At 37.8% G+C, this 24,146-nt stretch overlaps 1 protein-coding gene across 1 annotated transcript in view; it reads left to right on the top strand.

Moving 5' to 3' along the window:
* Nucleotides 1–24,146, top strand: part of LOC131427565 (putative mediator of RNA polymerase II transcription subunit 26) — a 167,291-nt gene that overhangs the window by 131,971 nt on the left and 11,174 nt on the right. Inside the window, exons 2-4 of the mRNA XM_058590877.1 lie at nucleotides 19,469–19,789; nucleotides 19,859–22,459; nucleotides 22,527–22,664. Of these exons, the coding sequence (XP_058446860.1) occupies nucleotides 19,469–19,789; nucleotides 19,859–22,459; nucleotides 22,527–22,664 (3,060 nt within the window). The remainder of the gene's footprint in view (nucleotides 1–19,468; nucleotides 19,790–19,858; nucleotides 22,460–22,526; nucleotides 22,665–24,146) is intronic.

The following is a 24,146-nucleotide window of genomic DNA, read 5'->3' on the forward strand; positions in this document are numbered from 1 at the left end:
ATTTGCAACACAAAATTTGATGCACGCACGTTGTTCTAAATTTTCATCCATTATAAAAATCACACGAAAATTTTTCAACTTCTTTGTATAGACGCCAAACAAAAACTAATCGTACGATATGCTTCAAAATTTGACAGAATGTGTATAAAAGTGTTGCCAACGTTGAGAGAATAAAAGTTTACCGATTGGACAAGCGCGGGAGGTTTAAAATGAAAATTCCGGCTTTTTTTTATCGTAAGGTACGTAGTTCCCAGTGATGAAGAATTTAAAGGGTTTATGATAATCACCCAGAAAATATTGTCCTATTAAAAAAACGATATACTGCACGGCTTTTTAATATTTACTTTTATTTTGATTCGTTCTTTCACAATAGTAACGATAATCGAACGAGTGAATATCTTTTTCTAAACCAGTTTAGCAACCGACGGTGTGGAATATTGTTATGATGATGATTGCCAAATTACGTTTACGCACGCTGGGCATGGTCTTAGTATACGTTCATCCAAACGCGGATTAGCAGGACTCATTTTCCACTATGTTCGACTCTCAAAAATCACTTGATTATCATAGAGAGTACGAAATAAATTCGCCTGTCAGCTAAATCGATGTCAGGTTATGAAAGATGAGATCCCATGAGCCCTGATGAAATAATTTAACTATTTCTCAAATCAATTTTCAAATCCAACTATTATCTACCGGAAACCGTAACTGATTGAACCCCAAAAATCTTCGATCTTCATTTCGTCAATTCAACTACTCCAGCCGATTCATTTCAATTGATTCCTAAGAGTGACATAAACCCATAACCACTGCGACTAATGAATACTTCGTGCATCATTTGCGGTCAATGAAAGATGCTTCCCGAGATCACCCCAACACAGTGGGCGGCCCGTGAGAAATCAGGTTTGTTTTGATGCGTAATCTCAACCACAGTTACATAACTGCAGACCGCAGTCCGGACTCAAATAAAAAAAACCGAGAGCCGACCGACAGACCCACTGCTCTCGGGGAGTTAACAAAATCACTCGAAGGGGGGTGATTTTTTTTTGTTTTCCATGGAATCTTCACATGAGACCCCCGCAAACAATTTCATTTGCAGTACACGCATTAAACAGTGTATGAAAACGAAATAATTTTAGTTTGCAACAAATGCGAAAGCTTTGGTGGAGTAACTTGATAACTGATCAGAGATGATCCTCGTCGAACGCCACTGACTGGACTACTACGAAAGACAAAATTACGTAACGTTCTGTGGTAAACAGTCTCATTAGTGAGTGGAATCGATGAAAAAAAGGTTTTAGTCGGTACTTTTTATAGATGCTCTGTGCTGACGAAGATGTCTCAATGTGTAGAAAAAAAAGAAGATAAATTGAGTGAAGCCACATCTCGCAAACTCTTGAGTGATTACGCTGGCATCATGGTGCAGCATCGCCTCGACGCCACCATGCCGATTCAATGATGTTTAAGGCGATCTTCCATACCCGCATGTTGATATAATAATGACGGGCAGACGGGTCGGTTCGCCATGGGCATCGATTACGCGCAATTATGCGGTCATCTTTCACACCACGGACCAAGATGTTACAGAACCGAATTGGGCTGCTGATGTAATGTGGCTTATCAAAAGTAGGTAAATGGTGGAAGAGAAGCAAAGGTTTAACGAACGGCTGCTAATGAATAGGTGAAAGGCCCGGTTAATCGGAACCATTCGGGTCAAGTTGAGATTGTAATCATCATGATGATGCACTACGTTGAAATTTAGACTGGAATCCAATCACTGCATGGCTCATATATTGATGATGATGAAAATATATCAGAACTGATAATTCACAGTTGCATTACTTGTACACACTTAAAAAAAATCCTGTGATTTTACATCTTATTAGATGCACATAAATGGAGCGTCGCAGTTCACGCAAATTCACGTGAAAGAACATTTAATTTTGTGTCTAAAATTCCATGACATGAAATTCATTGAAATAAAAAAAAAGAATTCTGAGATAGCAACCGCCGCGACTTGAACCGAGAATCATTGGATCGCAAAAGTACGTCTGTTAATCGACTGAGCCACAGGAGTATACATCTGCTTGGCTGGTAAAAGGTGCACTTAAATTCATACAGTCGCACCTGCTAGTAGAACGCAAGTTACAGTCGAAACCAGTAAAATTCAAGCTTATCTAACATTAAGTCATTACAAATAAAATCTTCCGTCATTTGACAAATTAGGTCTTTATGAATTTCATCGTATAAGGGATTAAGTCACCTGTAAAATTAAATTTTGTTTGGAGTGTACAATAATAATAACTCAATTTATGGATTATATTTTTTGCTGACCATTAGAACTCACTTTGACTATGTCAGTCCCCAGATTCGGGTGCCGAGAAGTACTGCAAATAGCGAGCATATACTCCAATATGAAACTCACTAACTTTTCTTTTTTACTCGTTTTTTTAATCAGATCCGATTTCCGGTTTAGGAGATACAGGATGATTAGTGCAAAAATGTCCATTTCATATAGATTGATCAGGTTTGCAGAATTTGATAGTCGATGGCCAAATAAACTTATTACAGTATTACCGGTACTCGTTTTTCGATCCCGGAAGGTACCCAAAAATATTTTTAATGCTCTACGATTTCTCTAAGATAAGTGAATTTAATATACCGGTTTCGCAACGCCGGTTCCGAAAGTATCGGAGTTAGAAAAGCTCAAGCGTTTCCCCAAAAAGGCCAAAACGAATTTAATGAACAAAAATTCAAACTCAAAGACTTACAGAATTGATGAATTTTATCCGATCGCGACTTCCGATCAAAGTCAAAGGGTGATGAGTTTTTAAAATCCATTTTTATATTTTTTTTTTTCATTCTGAATTTAATCCGGATTCTTCTTCCGGTTCCTGGATTACATATCGATAAATGCTTAGCATTCAAAATCCGTATTTAAAGCGACGATACAGAAAAAATTTTAAAAAACTCTAAATTGGATTTATAACTAGTCCATTTTGTAAGTTATGTAAGTCGACCGCCAATCAAACCGACTTCGATAATACCGGTCCCCAGATTCCGGTTGCGGAAGAATCGGAAGTAGTAGTCAAATTTACCAATACGGAACTCACTTCGATTTTTCGAAATAACCGATTTTCACACACTAAGATTCTAACCAGTGTTGGTGATTGCCGATAATTTGACAGAAGCTGCTCGATATTTCTCTAGATTGTATACAACATTTTCAATCCGGTAGAAGATGCTATAAGAACTCGTGTCTCTCAATGCATGAACCGCGAGAGAATTTTTCTACATTTCTTCGCTCCACTTCATAGTCATAGAGTATTTCACGTATTTTTTTTTTTCTAAAATTACGTTTTTTTTTTTTTTTTGAAAATAATTACAGTCTGATAATGATCGGTGCTGTGTGGAATTTACCAAGAGAGAATCGCAAGTTGACAATTATCGCAGAAAATCAAATCGATGATTCGACATGATGATTCTTATACTAGGTTGCAATATTTCAAAACCCTTGTGTGGAGCATTCACATACATTTTCATAGACACAAATCTCCAAATATCAAGGGGAACGTGCCATTTGAGCCAATTTGTTCTGATGTTAAATGAACCATGCCGGTTTTTTGTTGCTGCGATGATATCCGTGTCTCTTTGATGGCCCTGATTGAATCGTGTGAAGAGTTGCTAGTGAGCGTTCTTTGATACGATAAAAGCCATCCTTGATTCTAAATAAAGGCATTTGGTCTTCTGAATTTTATTGAGATTCGAATTAAGGTTACGGAATTACACGATTCCACGAATTTCCTTCAAAGCACGGTACGAAAATCGTATAAAATTCCGGCTCCAGAAGTATCTGAAATAGTGTAACTTACTACGCTTTCTCAGAGAAGGCTTGGTCGATCTGAGACCTGTTTCATTTGGAAAGGCACAAACAACCTTTTCTGATTTCTTTCAAAAAATAAAGAAGAGTATTCTCAAAAATATCACAGTATTATGTCTTAGCAAAGCAAAGCTAAGTTTTGGCATTGCATTCCTTTTGTGGAATTTGGCCTTTCTGTTTCAACAGACTTCGCAGCCGATTCATATAGCGTACAGAATCATTGCATGGCTAGTACTATGGATTCTACTGACGCTAAGAATCCTTCCAGGTCGGGGCTCGAACATACGACAACTGGCATGAAAGACCATCGTCCTATGCATTGAACCACCAACCCGGGACATGTCTGAGAGTATGTGTGATAAGATGTGCATTAAGGGGAAAGAGAACTTGCAAGCGTATAGGTAATGCAATAATGTGTGCGTAAAAACAATTTCCATCATTTTTTCTGGATTTGATCAGATAAAACTATCATATAGTTGAAAATGAAACAAAGCAGTCGTTTCTGCTTAGAATGGCAATTCAAGAAAAGTAGGAACATCGAACGAATCCTTTTCCATTTTGCTGAAAACTGCTAGTGAAAAATAGTTTGATTTCAGTTTTTTTGCACTACCGCACACTCCATCAGCAACTAACACATTTTTGTATGAATTTTCTCTCGCAGATTTTGCTTCAAAATTAAAATTTGCATAGCTTTTATTAAAATTCCAATTAAATAAAAACCTTTGCTCGAAGAAGCCAAAGGCCATAAATACGGTATGTTGTTGAAAAACTCTTTATTCTTTCGGAAAGCTGCTTTTTTATAAAACATGTTCATTTTTGTTTATTTTGTATAGCGTAAACCAATACAGATGCACTGAAGCAGTGTAACTATACTTTCTAATATGTAACTTCAAATGAAAAACTAAGAATGTATGCAATTTTCCATCAAACATCGACGAAATATTTATTAAAATAAATATTTCAATATGAAATCATGCTTTACATTTGTTTGAGCAAATATTATTAAAAAAATAAAATGTTTGAAATTAAATTGTAAACGCGCCTTCAATAAACTGGATGTACTGAACATATAAATTCGGTGTAATACCGGCTGCAGCACATGCGTGTAAGTGTCCCATGCTGTAATGGAAAAAAGTATCACCAATTATTTAGTTCATAGTCTTCTGTTGATGCCAATTTTTTATCACGAAAACAGTTAAGCAATGCAAAAATAATATAATAATCGCCTAGTGCTTCAGAAGATTCATGAGAGACGTGTTAGAGACGAAAGAAAGCAATTTCTCACATAGAGAGGTGTAATAATATATTACCAATTGAATAAAATAATATGGAAGAAATGGGTGTCGTGACGCTAAGCCTCCATTTTTACCTATTTTTATATATATAAAAAATAGGTATAGAATTCGCTCAAACTTTCGAAAATTTTTCCGAGGCCCGGAGGGCCGAATGACATATACCAATCGATTCAGCTCGACGAACTGAGCAAATGTCTGTGTGTGTGTGTATATGTGTGTGTGTCCGTATGTGTGTTGTCAACTAAGAGGTCGAGATCTCAGAGATGGCTGGACCGATTTTCATCAAACTAGTCGCAAATGAAAGGTCTCCCCGTCACCCAAAACGCTATTGAATGGTTTTGAGATCGGATGTTTACTTTTTGAGTTATACAAAGTTTTATGTCAAAATTTTCAGTTTTTTGACAGTATCTGTCACAATTGACCTTGAAAACAGAATATGTTTTCAGACTTAGATTCCGCACGGTAATACCTATCCAACAAGCCATAGATTGTTAAAATCCGTCCATTTTTAACGGAGATATCGAAATTTTTCTGTAAACGGCTTTTCCCCCTATTCCAGCAGTAGGAGTTTTGAGCGCTGTATGACAAAGAAATGCTTGGGAGCAACGGAAAACACGATTTTTTATACTGTTACATACAATTGTTTCTAAGAACCAAAAGGATTGTGTACAGCATTCTTTTTCATGACATTTAGCCTCGGACCGATTTTGGCACGGCTCGTTTTTGGCAACATAATCGTTCGAATATGACATATATAAACCAGATGATGGCAGAATTTTTTTTAATTATTTTGTTTTAAACTACTTACAGCAATAAATGCTGGAACAACATAACATCCATATACCATTCGAATCAGTTCGTCGAGATCAGCAAAAGCGTGTGTGACAAATAACTTCAATTAATTTTCTCGGAAAATTTCTTTTCTACAAATTCAGATTCATACGAAAAGTCGTATGCTCCCAAACAAAGTTCCTGCATTATGTTTGTTTCCGACCTCTGGTTTCGGAACTACAGGATGATATGTGGAACGAAATCAAAATTGTGTAACTCATTTTTCTTGAAGATGGCTGAACCGATCTAAGATGCAAATGAAATCTAAGAATCATCTAAGATTCAAATGAAAAGTTTCAAAGTTCTATAAAACATCTTGCTTTTCAGTCAGATCCAACTTCCAGTTTCGGGGATTGTATAAAAATGTCTATTCCACATAATTTAATCAGGTTTATCGGGTTAGCAGATTTGGATAGTCGATAAAAAAATTAACTTTTTTCAGTTTTAGTGGTATTCAGTTGTCGATCAGAAGGCACCTAAAAATTTAATTCGTGCTATGATCTCTCAAAGATGTCTTAACTGATTTTCAAATGTTTTGAAACAAATGTAAAGTGTACAGCTACTCAGGTGAATTTATCTGACTTCGGCCATACCGCTTTTAGAATTCCGGTTCCAGTATAAAATCGTTTCTCAAAGCTCAATCGTTTTCTCAAAAAAAGCCTAATCAAATTTCAGAAACAAAAATTTTAATTAAAACAAACTAATATACAAAAATTAATTATTTTATCCAATTATGACTTCCGGTTCTCGAATTACATGATGATGAATTTTTAAAATTCAAACCGATATAGAAGATGACAATCCCGAAAAGCTTCAAAGTTGAACTCAAAACTGTTGTAATTTATTCGTCATATGGCCATACGAATCGGTTTGGGTTATGCTGGTTCCTGAATACCGGCTCTGGAAGTACCTTAAATTACCGTAAACTCTAGAGTGGAACTTACATATCATGGCATGTTTAATCGATTATCACACTTCTAGATTCAAATTCGATCCGATTTGCAGTTTCGACATTACAGAGTAATGAGTGATTAAAATCTCAAATTGTCGCTTAAAACGAGGGTCATTAAAATAATGTCATGAAAACTTAAACACCGAAGAATATTCATGCAAAAAACACATGCAGATTGATAAAAATAGGTATCATCTCACTGCTAGGTGGATTAAACACGTTTTTTGTTTCCGTTCGCTGGTTTTGCATGCTGCTGCTTCAAAATTTAAACACTGAATTAGGTTTTTTACCGTCACTGCTAACCTCAATCGGATGAACACATTTTGACAGTTCAGCGGTACTGTTTGTAAACAGACTTTTTTTTGTTTGTTTGTTGACAAAATGGATGAGACCTTTTATGATGCATATCTCCTAAATAGAGTATTAAAACATTTGTTCACGATTGGATTTGTTAAATAAAAGTGACTAGTTGCAAAGTGTATAGACGATTGTTTAAGATGTGTATTTCGATTTTTGTTTAAGCTTGTTTGTAAGCAGTACCGCTGAACTGTCAAGGATGAATTTTTGTTCATTAGTTCACATCACGATAAAAAATCTAATGGATTTTCATTTGCGCTTACGGTCATATCACCCAATCTGAAAATCTCTCTATCATTTTTAAAAGAGAATGAGAATGCTGTTGCTCTCATTCTCTCTCTTCTCATGGGAAGGATGTTCCCTCTTGCACGCTAATTTTTAAATATTCTTAAAGATCGAAATTCGGATAGCTCAGGAGACCTTTTAACATTAAATCGAGGCTATATCTCAACCTGTATTTTTGTCCAATATTTAGTTCTTTATTTATTTATTCAGTATTACTATCTATCAATTTTTTAACTGTGATCATCCAATAGAAATATCCTACAATGGGTGATAAGAATTGTTACATAATTCTTTAGGCGGAGACGAATTAAGATATGGGGGGTTAAGTCTGTTTTTAATTTCGGGTAACTTGTTATGTGCATGACACCTTAGCATATTTCGTGGAATACTATTTTTGAAGAAAAAAAAACATTTTCAGCTGATAGCTTTTCAGTAAGAAAAAAAAAGCAACAAGAACACACAGCATTCATTTTATGGCGAATTATGTTGTTTCTTTGAACAGTTCATACGCGCTCTTGAAAGTTCATTGATGTTCATTAATTTTAGTGCCGAAAAAATATGTGACGATTTCAAAACACAACGGCAGTAATCGAAACAAAAAATTGAACAAAACTGATCTATAGTTATTAGTTGAGTAATGCTGCTAATTTTGGCCATAATTATTCAATAAACGCCGCAATCACTGCACGAAATCAAATGTCTTTCACAAATCAACCGTCTATAAATCAACGACTCTTTTGCTTCTCCTTTCACTACAAGTTGTTGTTTTGAGGAAACGGACCGCAGAAACGCTGGGAACTTGGCACGACAATTCAATGGCCAACACCGCTGAAATGTGTTACGAGAATCCCGCCTAGTGATCCAATTCTCAGAATTATGTCAGACGTAGCAAAATAAAGGAGGAAGTGCTGCATTTTTTTCGCAAACGGTGTTTCGGCCAACAGAAATTCCACCCTCTCAATCAAATAATTCTAAATGCTGTGAAGAAAATCATTGTTCGCGTTCATTTGGTTAAATTACCTAAGTCAAATTTGATGACTGGCTAACCAGTGGGTATTACTTCAGTTAGGATACAAAATCAAAACAATCAAAATCAACCTCAAACAAGTTTGCCGATCCGAGTGAGTTCGGCCGAACTAGTTCCAGAGATATCTCGAACATCAACATCAATACACAAAAAAAAACTTGCTGGAAACGAAAAAGCGAAAGTAAATCGGACTGCCCGGCAGGAATCTACGAATCTACGTTGAGGTGATCGGACGAAGAAAACATACTATTCATCATCATTAAATCATTTTAGCACCTAGGTTTGAAGATTTAAATTCCTTTTTTGAGAGGATCGGCCGGCAAAAGCTTTTCGTTCGGATCACAACCGAAAGCACTTGGCGGAGATGAAGAACCTGTTATGTTTCGTATGGCGAGTGCGGTAAAAGCAGATCTCGGTCGTTAGCTTCATCTCAGATATTAATGTTTCGTGTCATTTCAAGTAGGTTATGCAAACGTACTAAATTAGTTTGTGGTTGATGGTGCGTTAGAAATTTCAAACGATCAACGACATCAAGCTTAAGGGAATTAAAATCAACCAATAGTAAAACGGTTTCCCTTTGAAGTACCTTAAGATTTGATTTTTTTCTTTTTCAACAATTTATTACACAGCTAGAGTTGGGTGTGCTGCACTGCCATTTCAGATGCATATCGCAAATTACAGTCTTAACTACATGATAATTAGATTGCATAGTATGCAACAAATATTCGCGGCAGACCTGAAGCCAGATACCGCATATTAACTTGCTGAAAGTTGTTTCATCGTTGCACTCAAAATGATCGTCGCGGGGGCCCTGTTAGTGGACAGTTTTGAAAGTGATAATTTTGATATTGACTTTATTTCAAAAAGATGGGTTGGTAATGTCAGAGACATAACTGGAGGACGTGAACACGAATAAAATTGACATTTTTATTTCATACTTCTCAGTATAAATGATCGTTCGTGATAATTGATTGATTGTGTGAATTTTAAAAGTTTTGCTGATTCGCTTCTAAAATTGTAACACTAAGGAGTGTATCGAAAAATAGTTAGCAACATTGATTATTGAATAAAAAAGCGAAAAAAACATATGTTGACATCAGTTTTCGATATATTGTAGAAAAATTACATTTTTATGCATTTCACTGATTATATTGAAGAAAGTCCTAGTTTATGTGAAATGCTCGCACTTTGGACTTGACATTCTTCATTAAATTCTGCACAGTTACTTTTGTGACTTTCCTGGTGGCAGCTGTCCAGTTTTTTTTAACTCCTGTATGTTTTGGGACACTGTACCTTCCTTCCGAATGTGCTGCTTGACAATTGCCCAATACCTTTCAATTGGCCGAAGATCCAGGCAGTTCGGTGGGTTGATGTCCTTTTTCCACGAATTGTGCATTATTTTTTGACAACCACTGTAGAACGGAGTAAGCGTAGTGGGCTGAAGCCAAATCTAGCCAGAAGAGTCGAGAAGCCTTATGCTTTATGTACAGTGGCAGCATTCTCTTCTTCAAACATTCTTCCTCGTACACCTTGGTGTTAATTGTGCCCTTCGTGAAGAAAATCGACGACCACAAACCACAGGTACAAATTGCTTGCCAGACCAACACCTTCTGCCCAAACTTTTCCATCACCACCGTGGTGTCAGCGTAGTCCAGGTCCTGGTACACCGATTTCGTATAATATTGCGGTCCGGGCAGCGCTCGAGAGTCTTCCTTGGCGTAGATTACGTCGTCGATCAGGATGCATCCGTCTTTATTCTGTAGAATCCGGTAATACAGTTTTCACGCTCTTGTTTTGGCCTGAACTTGCTGTACCAGGGACATTTTCGGCACCTTCTGTTTCTTGTACGTATTCAGCGAGTTCCGAACAATGATCCGTTGAATCATCTCGATGCTGGTGTTGAACTGCTTGGCCAAATCCAGCGTCGACGCCGATGGGTTTTTCCTGATGTACTCAACCACTTTTAAGTCCCGGCCGGGCTGGCTGGGACCCGTTTTACTACCGGATCGAGACAAATCCTTCATGGAAAGGGTCTTACCGAACTTCTCGATAATATTTTTGACACTGGTGTGGTGCACTTTCACCCGTTTTGCAATTTCGTTGTACGTGACACCACTTTCTGAGCACCAAGTGTGCAGAATTTTCTTTCGCGTTTCCGGATCAATTCGACTCACCATTGAAACGATAAACCGTACCGGAGCCAAACGATTGCGCAGCTATTATTGACATGTAAACAAACATGTCACCGCAAAACACGTTGCAAAATTTAAGCCATTTCAGAGTAATAACTGTTTGAATGTTGCCAACTACTTATCGATACACTCCTTACAAAAGTTTGACTTATTGTCAGCAAACATATCCACACAAATAACGCTGTATTTTTTGTAGATTTACATCCTCATTGGAAGAAACGGCATAATTTATTTCATGAATACGTTTATTTCATAGGCAATATACATAAGTTTTTCTTCGCCGTGGCATCCACAATGAATAGTACTTTAAACCTAATACATTTCGAATATCATATTAGTATGCTGGTATTCATTAGTTATTCTAAACACTGTTTTTACCAAGTGATTTGCTTTTATAAATTACATTGAAAAATACATTCATTTTGTACATGATCTTATAACTATTTCAGCTTTGTTTGTATCAGTTCATCACTTTTATTCAATATAATATAGCTGGCTATCGGTTGAACTCATGGAAGAGAAAGGAGTCTAACATAAAATAAAATTTAAATTGGAACTCCAATGGACGTAATGAAATGATAAAGAAGTTTCATGTAAGGAAGGTCACGACAAGCAAGAATGTCACGAACTAGGACATTGGATAGTCTACCTTGGGTACACAAAGAATTTGTTAGTTGAGATATGATATCACGATACTCCACACATCTTCAAACGACATAATCAATACGCGATAACCTTCGCCACAAGCACAATGATTAGTCTCGGAAAGTCCAATTCGAAGGAGGTGTGCATCTAACGTGTAGTGATTGGACATGAGTCTGAACATCACACGAATGAAATCCCTACTCACATCCAGTCCCCTGAACCATGCCTATAAAAAAGGCATAGTTGTTTAGGAATATTTTAATATTTCTAAAAAGAACCGATTTGTGAAATCTATCCGATGTTTACAACTGTTGAGTATTTTTTGCCACCACTTATTTAAATTAAAGTCTGAACTCTGAACATTCAGAAACTGGAGCTGAATTTAAGAACTCAATTCGAAACCTGAGACTCCGTATTCAGTTACAAAATGCAGGTTCGGAATAAAGAACAAGAATTCAGTTCATAAATTTAATTCTAAAATTCTAAGAACTCCAGATTCAGATCCAAAATCGAATTCTAAAACCTAAGTACCGAATTCAATTCGAGCTTGCAGGTTCTGAATTCTGAAAGCGAGTTTAGGAATAATATTCCGAAGCTGAATTCAGGAAGTATGTTATGAAATTGAATTCAGCAATTAAATAGGTCAGAAATCAGTTCCAAACTACTGCTTGAGTCTGTATTCTGAAACTAAATTCCAAAACTGAATTCTGCAACTAAGTTCTAAACCTAAAATTAAGTTCAAAATTCAGAAGGACCAGAATCCAGATTAAGAATTCAGTTATAAAATTCAGTTCCAGAATCTAACCCAAATGAGATCTTACGCCACGCAGAAGGTCAGCTCTTGGTGCCACGACGTCTCGTTGTGTTGAACGCACAAGAACAAATGAACGATTTTCAACCATGGCTTACCTTTAATACTCGTCCAGTAGAACATCGGTACTCTCGAACAATCGTCGTCGAAGTTGAAGAAAACTGAATTTTTGAGTTATTTATGGTTATCTCACACTGTTGGAGACATAATCATAAATTGTTGATCATATTGAGAAAGAATTATGTTGTTACCTCAAATACCACTCGAGATATCCACGATTCCCATTCTTCCACATGGCGAATTTTGAAAAGGCACTTCACAGTAAAGTAGGACGTATTGACGTCAAAAAATATTTACCTTATAGATTTATCTCAGTCGTTTGATTATCTCATTCGAATAGATTCTGTCTTCTAGAAGCAACCTAGAGTTGCTTCCAGTTTAACAGCATTTCTCTAGGTTTCCCAAAAATATGGGAGAGTTGGCATCCCTGGGCATACGATCAACCAACTTATAATAAAGAAATAGGTCGAAACTGTTATTTCGAGTTATACTGCGGATGTGTTGATTAGTGAAAAGTGTTAAAAGTGTTTTTTATTGAATAGCGCTGATTTGGGAAACTAAAAAATGTTTAAGCGACGGCTACTGCAAATTTACCGCCCATAATTAAACGATGTCAACCAATCGAAAAACCATTTGCATATCACGGTCGTTGTTATCAGATTTATATGGATTGTGTGAAAATGTACAAGTCAATCGTATCATTCAAGCTGAAAATCTAAGATTGGTTTGCAGCAAACCCATCGACGAGTCTTTATTTTATTTTATTTTTCTCAGTAGTTTTGTGTCATCTCGTGTTCAGTAGTTGCCGGTACTGTACGGTTATCCTTGTATTTGGTTGAAGGTGTCAGTTTCTACATTTCAGTACAGAGTATATCATAGTTATCAGGTTGTTCACAACTGAACTGTAGTGTGTTTTCATATAAATTTAAGCGAATTTAAGTTGTGACTAATAATTTTTCTAATAGTGTTTTGACCATACTTTCAAACTTTGTTGAAATTGGTTCTACATATTTCCACATCTTCGAGATATTGATACTTGAATATGTAGTATTTCATAATTAAATTGCTCAAAAACTTTTTAGTTTGTGAGCTTAAAAATATGCAGTCTTTGACAAAAATATGATAATTAAAATATTATTGTAGAGTATCCGAAAATTCTAAAAATTCATTGAAAAAAGTTATGATGGAAATACTTGATTTTAAGGGTCCTTATTAAACAGTGCGTCATATCTCGACACCAATGCATTTGAAATTGTTTATTTCTTTGGCATGTTTTCTTGTTTGAATATGTTCTACAATTTTTCTATAGACATAAATGCTCCATCTCGTATTGTATGCAAAATATTTTTTTTAACTTACTTGTAGATGGATTAATGTCAACTTTGATTATATTGTAAGAAGCGGACTGTTTCAAACAGAAATTCTTCTGAAGACATGAAAGCTTCAAAATTAACCCCTGAAGCACAAATAAAAAAAAACGCGTGCTTGGACATGATTGGGAGGATCGAAAATGTTAAGTTACAATTGCAATTAGTTGATTATACAATTAATTTCTGATGCAAATAAAATTTCCTATTTCTTCTTTTCTTCTATATCGACATTCCAAGGGGCATAATGTATTTTGTTGTGGGGCATACCCCTAATTTGTTGTGGGGTATTTTATACGGCAGATCAATTTCCATACGTATGGAAATATATAAATAAATACTAGGAAAATTTTTGGTTATAAAATCGTTTGTTGAAATTTATCCATTTTATGATTGACTTAGGTATCCGAAGAAAAGAGTTTTCATAATATAAGAGATACCAGGGCTAAACCAGACTAGCTTTTCACAAAAATGAAAAACGAATACAATGCAGTGCCAGATTTCGACATACCTTAACGAGCGTGAAGAAATTGAAGCCATGCTCAAGTCGGTTTTCGGTTGTTCCCAACCTTTCGTGAGACTGACGTTTTAGAAAGTAAAGTTCTGGCATTACATTCGATTTGTGAAATTTGGCCTTTCTGTTTGAACAGACTTCGCTACCGATTCTTAGCGTACAGCCTCATTGCATGGTTAATACTATGATACTATTGACGCTGAGAACCCTTCCTTCGGGACTCGAATATACGACAACTGGCTTGTATGACCTACGCTCGATGCATTGAATCGCCATCCCGGGTGTCAATCCAGCTAAACGACGTCCGGATCGAAATAATTGCTGGTTTATAAGACTTTCAAATTGTCCGGTTTAACCCCGTGTCCGGTCTAGCCCGAGTCTCCCCTAATATTTTTTGGAGTTTTGGGAAGCGTCCCTGATCTGCACCGAGGAAATTATCGAAAAACACAGGAATATTCCGTAATAATTGAAAGAGAAAGAAAACAAAGTGAAATTGTCATTTGCACTTATTACCAAATCTTCCGTTGTTTAGAAATAAGTGCAAAAGAGTTTCCGACATAACACGATTTTGTCGTGAATACGACTTACTTTACTATGGGGTGCCTTTTCAAAATTAGCCATATGGAAGAATGGGCAGAGCTTAATCGTGAATATCTCGACTTGTATTAAAGGCAGCAACATAATTCTTTCACTATTTCATCAAAAATATGATCAGGAATTTAGGATAATATTTTGAACAGTGTGAAATAACCACAAACAACTCAAAAATTACATTTTCTGAAAATTTTAAAACAGCGCGGAAAACTCTTTGCTTGAGTTTTTCGCGCAAGGACGACGATTTTGAGGTAGTCAGGCACATATCTTCAACTGATCGTTATAAAAGGGGAACCGTGGTCGAAAATCGATCATTTCTTCTTGTGCGTTGGATGGAAGCAGACGTCGGGGCAGAAAGACGCATTCAAACAGCGGCATCGGAGAGCGCACCTTCTGCGTGGTTAAAAACCTCAAACGCTCAGGTCGTAGTTCTCATTTGCCTTCCGGTCGTCAAGGCGAGAAGACGCATTAAACCAGTTTCGCATCATTTGGCACTGCGAGCGGATGTTTCGGTTTGTACGCAAAGCTAGTTTCAATTCAAGCAAGAACGATTGCATCAGCTGCTGATGGTTTGCATTGGAGAGAAAGAAAACAAGAAACGAAAAGTGGACAACATTATATAAAATCAGCCGTTCTAATGGCTCTAATTATTATCTAAGGAACTATTAAGATTACTTCTTTGCAAATCGAAGGTAGAAATCATCTGTTTAGTGAATTTCAAAAATAATTTGATTTACTTCGTGCACTTTTCGCTGTGCGAAAATTGTTCAAGAAAAATGTTCCGAACTGTACTAAATATCGTAGAGAATTCCACAATTTGGTCCTCCTAAAAGACAGAAATGAATCCTGTACTGCATCTTGATAGCTTCTTTCAATGAAATATGCAAATCCGAAATGAGATAATCGACGTCAAAAATCGTTGAAAATTTTAGTAGTGAAAAGGGAGAAAGTTTCGCAATTCACACAATCGATCAACTATCAATTCGAATTCGAAAGTGTAAAGAAATCGTGTCAGTTTTATTCGTATTCACGACATCCAGTTATGTCTCTGACATTACACACCCGTACTTTTTTGAGCCGATATCAGGAATACTTGTCAGTTAAAAGAATTATGGAGGTGGCTCAACCGACTAATTTTAATTGAAATGATTACCTTTTTGGTTTCATACAAAGCACCTGAATTCTATCTGGATCCGACTTTCGGCTCCAGAATTACAGAGTTATAGGCGCGAAAATAATGGGAATATCGTTACCCAATTTTAATGGAGATGGCTAAACCGATTTTCACCAACTAAATTCAAATAAAAGCTCCTAAAATCCCATACAAAGATCCTGAATTTTATCAATATTCGACTTCCGGTTCTGGAACTATATGGTGATATGCATCAAAAATATGAAAATGATGTAAATAACTTTTTTCAGAGAATACTGAGGCAATTTTCACAAACTTAAATTTTAATGAGAGCTATTAAAGTCCCATACAAGGCTAGGTAGCGTGTGAATGAAATGAAAATAATGTCACTCACTTTTCCCGAATATGACTCAACCGACTCCAGATTTCCTTGAAAGGTCTTAAGATGCCATAAGGAAAGCCCAATTATTATCCACATCAAACTTTCGGTTCCGGAAATACAGGGTGCTTAGAATAAAAATGACAATTTCGAGAGTATGTTTTGAACAAGTTACCATGTGACGAGTAGCGAATTCTTTAAATTGGCTTAAATATTTCTTGAATTTACGGATCCATGACCAAATAAAATCATATCATATTTGTATAAGTCAGAAAAAAATAAAAGTACTGATAGTCCCGTAAAAAATAACTGAAGTCCGGACTTCCGGTTGGAGAATGATATGATATTTTTTTCAAATTTCAAATCGTCATAGAAAAATGACCAAAATATGATCCTAAAAACCATGAAAACGTTCTAAGTTGGGCTTAAAACTTGATAATTTATACTTCATATAAGTACAAGTACAGGTTGAATACGGTTTACCGGCATCCGGTTTTCGGGTTTTCCAGAAGTAGCGGAAAAAGTGATCAAAATTTTTAAACTGGAACTCGCTCCATTTTCCAATGTATGATTGAATCAATTTCCACTAATTTCAATTCAAATGTATTCAATTTTTTTATACATCCTGTTTCAGTATCCTATATATTATTGATTAAAACAGTTTTTTTATTTCTTCTTTCTGATCGATCATCTCCTAATGCGTTTAACCTGTTACATTTCTGAAAAAAAAATATTTTTGTCATTTCACTTCACCATCAATCAAACGTTGAGTGATTTTAGATGTAAATTGTTCTAAAATATAGCACTTACATTTCAAGTTTATGAACAATTTTAGACAATGACGTTCATCTTACTAACCAACAGGAAAAAAAAAAAGTTTTTATTTACGTTTGAAAAATTAGGATTGCTGATTCAACCAAAGATGTTGCCGTTTTCCGATTTGCTGCATTAATTCTGAGACTTTTGACAGCACCGAGAACAATAACTTCAGCATATCTGTTTAAGACGAAGTCAACAGAAATATGATTTGAATCAAAAAGTTCAAACAGACAAGGCAATAAACAATAATTGTCATATAATCCGGTCAAGTTTTCAAGAGGAATCCAAACAGTTATGTAAGAGATATAACGAATAACTGCGTTTGAGTAAACTTTTCGTGAAAGACGCGAAAACATGTGAAGGTCGAGAATGCACTGAACCGTAACGAACGGCAAAATACGGTGGGAAAATCAGATTCACGTAAGATCTACACCCAGATGTTGACAAAATCGCATAGTCCATTATGGATGACGGGACGTACGAGAAAGCAGACTTCCGGCAGCCTCCGGGACTTACTGCATTTCACTGCTCATTATAAGTTTGATGTCCCATAAGACGTTAGAAAGCAGTAGATGTCAAAGTTTGCTAAAAATACATAATATGGCAAGCAATTTGCTCATGTGGAAAGCGAAGCTCTCCATTTGTGACAACTGGGGTGAATAACAGACAGCAATATACAAAGGCATCTGCTTGTACTTCTAAGATCGTACAATGACCATACACTTTACTGCCCGGACTTAGCCTCATGCCATTACTCGAAAGTTGTTTTGGAGTGATCCAAGACTAACGAGTTCAACTTCGTGCCGAATCTTTGATTTGATTCCCCAAAAGTTTGGAGATAATCGGTTGAATGGGTGAATTTTGTCGAATATTTTCTCGTGATGCTATTTGATTCTGTATACCCATCATAAAGACTGTCAGAGAAAGTATGGACGCACTTTGATTTCGCTATAAATAATTCACAAGTGTTAGATATTCAAATTTTATTCGATATACTGATAATATTAGACTACAACAACAGAATATTATTCTCAACATTTGCTACTTAGCCATTGTAGACTAGCTGGCACACCTTCTTGCGAACGTTCCTCATTAAACTTCGTACAGACTTTTTGGCGACAAGTTTTGACACTTTTTTCCAATCCTTTTCGAACTGTTGAATGGTTTCGGCTGCCGAGACATGTTTCCTAAGATGTGCCTTCGTTAATGCCCAAAATTCCTCAATTGGTCGAAGCTGTGGGCAATTTGGTGGATTCATGTCTTTTGGGACGAAAGTGACATTTTTGGTAGTATACCATTCTACCGTTGATTTCGAGTAATGGCAAGAAGTAAGATCTGCCCAGAAGTCAACAGGATCCTTGTGGCTTTGAATCATGGGTTGAAGTCATTTTTGTAAACATTCCTTGATGTATATTTCGTTGCTCATTGAAGCAGTGGTGATGAAGGGGTTTGAAATCTTACCGCAGCTACAAATTGCTTGCCAGACCATAGCTTTCTTACCAAATTTTTCGACTTTAATCGATGTCTCGAACTGGTAATTTGGATTTGTAATCGAGTTTCACGTAGGTTTCGTCGTCCATTATTATGCAGTTCAAATTTTCAGATAGAATCGTATTGTACAGCTTTCGAACCCTCGGCCTGATCGATGCTTCTTGTTTCGGACTACGTTATGGTTGTTTCTGCTTCTTATAGGTTCGAAGATTCAAACGTTTTTTAGCACGAAGAACATTTGACTTCGAGTGCCCACTTTTCTTTGCTTTTTTTTGCTCGAACGCCTTCAGTATACGTTTATCCAAATGAGGGTTAGCAGGACCTTTTTTTCGATCCGTTTTCGGTTTATCCTCAAAGGTGTTATCCTCACCGAACTTCCTGATTGCATTTCGCACGGCTTTTTCACTTACTCCTTCCATTTTTGCTATTTTTCTCAGCGTTCTGTGCACCATTTGTACACATTTTTTTGTCGTTGTTCTGCTGAAAGTCCACGCATTTCGAAACAAACTAATGAAAACGAATAAACAACTGCACAAGTGGTTAGAGAAGAGTGTCAACAACAGGACACAGCCATAAAAATTGACAGATTCTGAAATATTGCGAAATGGCAGCGGTTTTTGGTTGCGTCCATACTTTCAGGGACAGTCTTTACGTCAAATAATCTACTACAATTAGTGACTATGGTAGAATAGAAAAAAGGCAAATAAAGAATCGATTCATTTTTTGGCATTTATTTATTACTGATTCGAATCTCTTATTTTTGAAAGTAATTTCTATTAAATCGTTCTCCCAATCACTTGACAATGCATCTATATTAACAGATATATCCTTTTTCAGTTTCAGCCGCAGCCAAAACTGCAACGACGGCAACTCACGCAGCATCAGCAATCACACATCCTCAGCGACATCCAGCAGCACCAACATCGGTTCAATTTGCACCAGAATCAGCGCCCCCAGAATGTAGTCATCCAACCATCGATCCAGTTGCCAATTCCTCCGCAACCGATCAACCAGCGGCCATTTCCAAACGTGAACAACAACCTTTTCCAAGCGAACCCACCACCGTTCAACAACAAACCATTATCCCCTCAAGTGCCACCCAACAATTTCAGACCACATCAATCAAGCAGACAACAACACAACGGCTTCGGAGCACAAGTAAATCGAATTTACTTTCAACATCACACACAAACCGCTTTCATACCGAATTTTTTACGACTCTTACAGCAAGAAACACGACACCCACCACCACCACCACCACCACAACCACAACTTCCACAACCATCACAACAACAGCATAGACCGGGTTCAAACACGTTCCAACAACCTCAACAGCAAGTCTTCAACGGACCCCAATCCAACAATCAACATTTCGGAAACAATGCCTTCAATGCAGATGGTCCATCATTCAGTGCATCCCGATTACCCGAAACACGCCCCCCAAATCCTTCTGTACAAAATGCCTTCCTACAGCCACCATCATTCCCTGCACAACAAACCTCCGCTTCACAGATACGTTTCCCTACGAATGTTCAAGCCCCGCAAGCACAAGCTCTTTTCCAAGCTCCACCACAACAAGCATTTCCACCCAACCAACAAACTCCTCACTTCAATCAAGCCATTGTACAGCAACCTTTCGATAGCAACCACATCCGCTCCGAAGTTGTTCCCCTTGCCCAACAACCACTACAGACATCGAACTTCAATCCATTTGCTGCTCAACAAAACCAGCAACAATTCAACAATTTCCCACCAGCTCAAAATGTGCCAGTCTTCGCTCCGGCACAAGTTCTCAACTCCCAGCCAGGAGTGTTCCCTCAAATACCGCAGTTGAATCAACATCAACAATCATTCGCTATCCAGAATCAGCAGCAGCAGCAACAACTTCAACAACTAACATTCCAGCAACAGCAAGAATTCGAAAACCGGCTTAAGGAAGAGAGCGTACGAATTCGAGATCTTCAAGAACGGCAAAAAGTTATCCAAAAACACGAACAGTTCCTGCAGAAGCAATACCAGAAACAGCAAGCGAAAGTCCAACAACTGCACCAAGAATTTATCAAGAAACAACAGAAACAGCAAGATTACGAAACGATTAGAAAAACTCCCGTAGCAGGAAGTCAAATTGTTTCCGCTGAACGAACGCCGTACGATAAAGCGACCAAAGCCCACCAAGTTCAAACCAAACTTAATCCAACTACCGCTTCATCGAATCTGTCACCTTCGACAACCGAACGCAGCCTGTCGGTACTTCCGCTGAAGACGAACAACAAAAAAGATTATAGTACAATTTCCAAAACCGATCTGGATGCTCTGCTACAGTCCAATCGCCAGAACCTATTCCAAAACGTTAAAAACGAAGCGGCAAAACCAACCAAAACTAGACCAACGAAAACAAAATCCACAAAAGCTCTGGGACGTGATGAACTACTGAAACAACTGAAAGCTGCACTGGAAGAACAGGGCCACCAGGATCTCGGAAGCAAGAACTTCAGCAGTACCGATATCGTACTGCCGAACGGAGAAAAGGTACAGGTAATCCGAACCTCTGATCCCGATATTATAAAGCGTGCCAACGTGAACTCAGAAGCTGTTTTAACACATCAAGCCGATTCACCGACCACTTCCAAACCGCTCTCTTTCGATGATATAGCGAAAAGTGGAATTCTCCCACCTGGAGCCGACTTCGAACTGATCAAACAAAGCGAAGACGGACAGATTGAGGAGGTGGCAAAAATACCGCCTCAGAAAAAGGTCACTTTTGTTTATTTGGAAGAGCAAGATGATGGATCGTACAAGGTGCAAGGTGTTAAAGGAAGCAATGACAAGGAAACTAAAACATCCGGTGCGGACGTAGATAGTATTTTGAAAAGGATCAAGAATGGAGAAATACAGCTGCCGCCTCCATCGAACAAAGCTCTAAAAGTACCAATCATTGTAGAGAATCCGTCTACGACCACCACGCAACGAATTGTTCCCGTACAAAAAGCCAGTTCAGTTACAATTATCCCACACAGCACTCCACTCGAAACGCATCACATGGTCAACTTCGTAGCAGACCATAGCATTCCTCGCACAGTTTCGTCTCCTACTTCAACGACCTATGTATCAACTGCCTCTCCGTCTAGCCCAAGTTCCGTTACTGCATACTCGCCAAGCACCCATTCAGGCAGTACAATTCACCAATCCTCGCCAATCGTTTCCACTCAATCCACAATCCCTAGCTACTATCACAATGATAACACTATCCACTACAATGGAGTAAGTTCAACGTATCCTACCAGCACTTCGGCTCCAACTGTTGCTCCCATCCCAGTGTCCACAACCGCCCAATACGGCGGCTCAACGCGATCCGAAAACTATATTTCATCCTCAACATTAGCACAGCAAACGGCCAGTTCCAACGTGTATCAACAGCAGGTCACCGGAAAATTCGATGCAGTGAGTCCGACCGCTTCCACACCGGAGTCAACCGTGACCGCGCAGAACGTCTATCAGCAGCAAAAATCTGAGCAGTCGCTTCCGCTGGTTCAGCAACAGCTGCAATTGCAACCGCAACCGCAGCCGCAACAACAACAACAAGAACAACAATCAGCCCAATCGACTTCGTCACTCACGAACGAACTGCCAGTAATTCTTAGGAAAAACGGACTATTTGCGATGGCCAAATACCTCCGACAGTCTGGCTTAGATACGATACTAAACGAAACCGGTCCGTACACGATCTTCGTGCCAACGGACAAAGCTTTCCGAAGTCTCCTGGTGCAGCTGGGAGGACCGGAGAAAGCCGAGGAGAAATTCAAGAACAATCCGCGACTGCTCAGTGGGGTGAGTTTATCACAGATGACCCAATTAAATCTCTTTCCTAATAAAACGATATTACTTCCCGTTCTAGCTTCTGCTACATCACGTTATCCCAGGATCGTTCGAGATCGGAACACTACAAGACGAAATGACCGGAGTTTCGCTGGCCGGAACACAGCTGCGGGTAAATCAGTACAACATGCATGATTCGGAGTGGAACGATGTCAAGGTAAATGTTTGAACTAGTAAATAGTTCACCATTTCGTGTTTTGATAATTTCAAAAACAAAAATCAAAAGAATGTCATTTTTTGTTTGTATTACAGTGTTTATTCATAAAGAATACCAAACACTTGCTTGCAGAATGTATCCGATAAGATAAGATATTTTAGTCTGTTCCGCATATTGTAGCTTGTTAGTAGATTTCTCAACATGAGTTCTTCTAAGATCAGTGAGGTTACTCAGGGGTTCGAACACATCGTGAGTAACCATTTTGTGTTTTATTTTTGCCTTTCTCATATAGAAAGGTTATGTCATCGCTGTGAATACCGACTTTACAACCGAGGCCCGGAGGGACGAGTATCATATACCATTCGACTCAGTTCGTCGAGATCACAAAATATCTGTGTGTATTTGTGTGTATGTCTGTGTATGTGACAAATAGTATCAAACAATTTTCTCAGAGATGGTTTAACCGATTTTCACAAACTCAGATTTAAATGAAAGGTCTTATGGTCCCATAGACTGCTATTAAATTTCATCACGATCCGACTTCACACACGTTTCTTAGAGAGCTTAACCGATTTTCACAAACTTAGATTGAAATTATGGCCTTATACGATTTTCCTGAATGTCATTTGGATTCGACTTCCGATTCCGGAATTACAAGGAAATATAGGCAAATTTAAAAAAAAAAAAGCGCACTTAATTTTCTCAGAAATTTCGTAACCAATTTTCACAAACTAAGATGCAATTAAAAGGTCTTGAAATTCTTCAAAAAGTCTCCGAAAAGTTGATCCAGATCCGACTTCCGGTTCCGGTATTACAGTGCGATTAGTGAAAATTTTCAATTTCATGAGTATTTTTGCACGAGCGATGTCTAAACGAGGTGCAAATTTTCATAAAACTTACTGCTAAATTCATCTAGTTAACACATCTTGTTAGTTAGTTAATATAGAAAACTACTAATATATGGCACTACTAGTTCCCGGTTTCCGCTTCCGAAAGCACCGATAATAGCGAAGAAAAGCTCCAAAAAAGTAAGTCTCTTCGATTTCTCAGCAACGGCTTAACCGATTTTCACGAATCGTGATTCAAATTAAAACTCTTATTGTCTTAAAATGATACTGTGCAATTTCATCCAGATCCGACTTCTGGTTCCGAAATTATAGGTTGATGAGTGTCAACACATTCAAAAAGTCATTCAAAATGACGATGCAAAACTGGTACGCGTCGGTTCGTGCGAGTATGCTCCGTTCGCAGTGTACTTACCTAACAGCTGTAGGCCTGGGGTGTCCTTTGCTGTATCAAGCATACGTCTCCACAAAACTCGGTCCATGGCTGCTCGTCGCCAGCCACTCAAGGCATGGATGCTTCTGAGATCTTCCTCCACTTGATCGATCCACCTTGCTCGCTGCGCTCCTCTTCTTCTTGTACCAGTCGGATTAGATTCAAGAACCATTTTCACTGGGCTGTCGTCCGACATCCTTATGA

The sequence above is a fragment of the Malaya genurostris genome, chromosome 2 (genome assembly GCF_030247185.1).
Source record: "Malaya genurostris strain Urasoe2022 chromosome 2, Malgen_1.1, whole genome shotgun sequence".
NCBI lineage: Eukaryota > Metazoa > Arthropoda > Insecta > Diptera > Culicidae > Malaya > Malaya genurostris.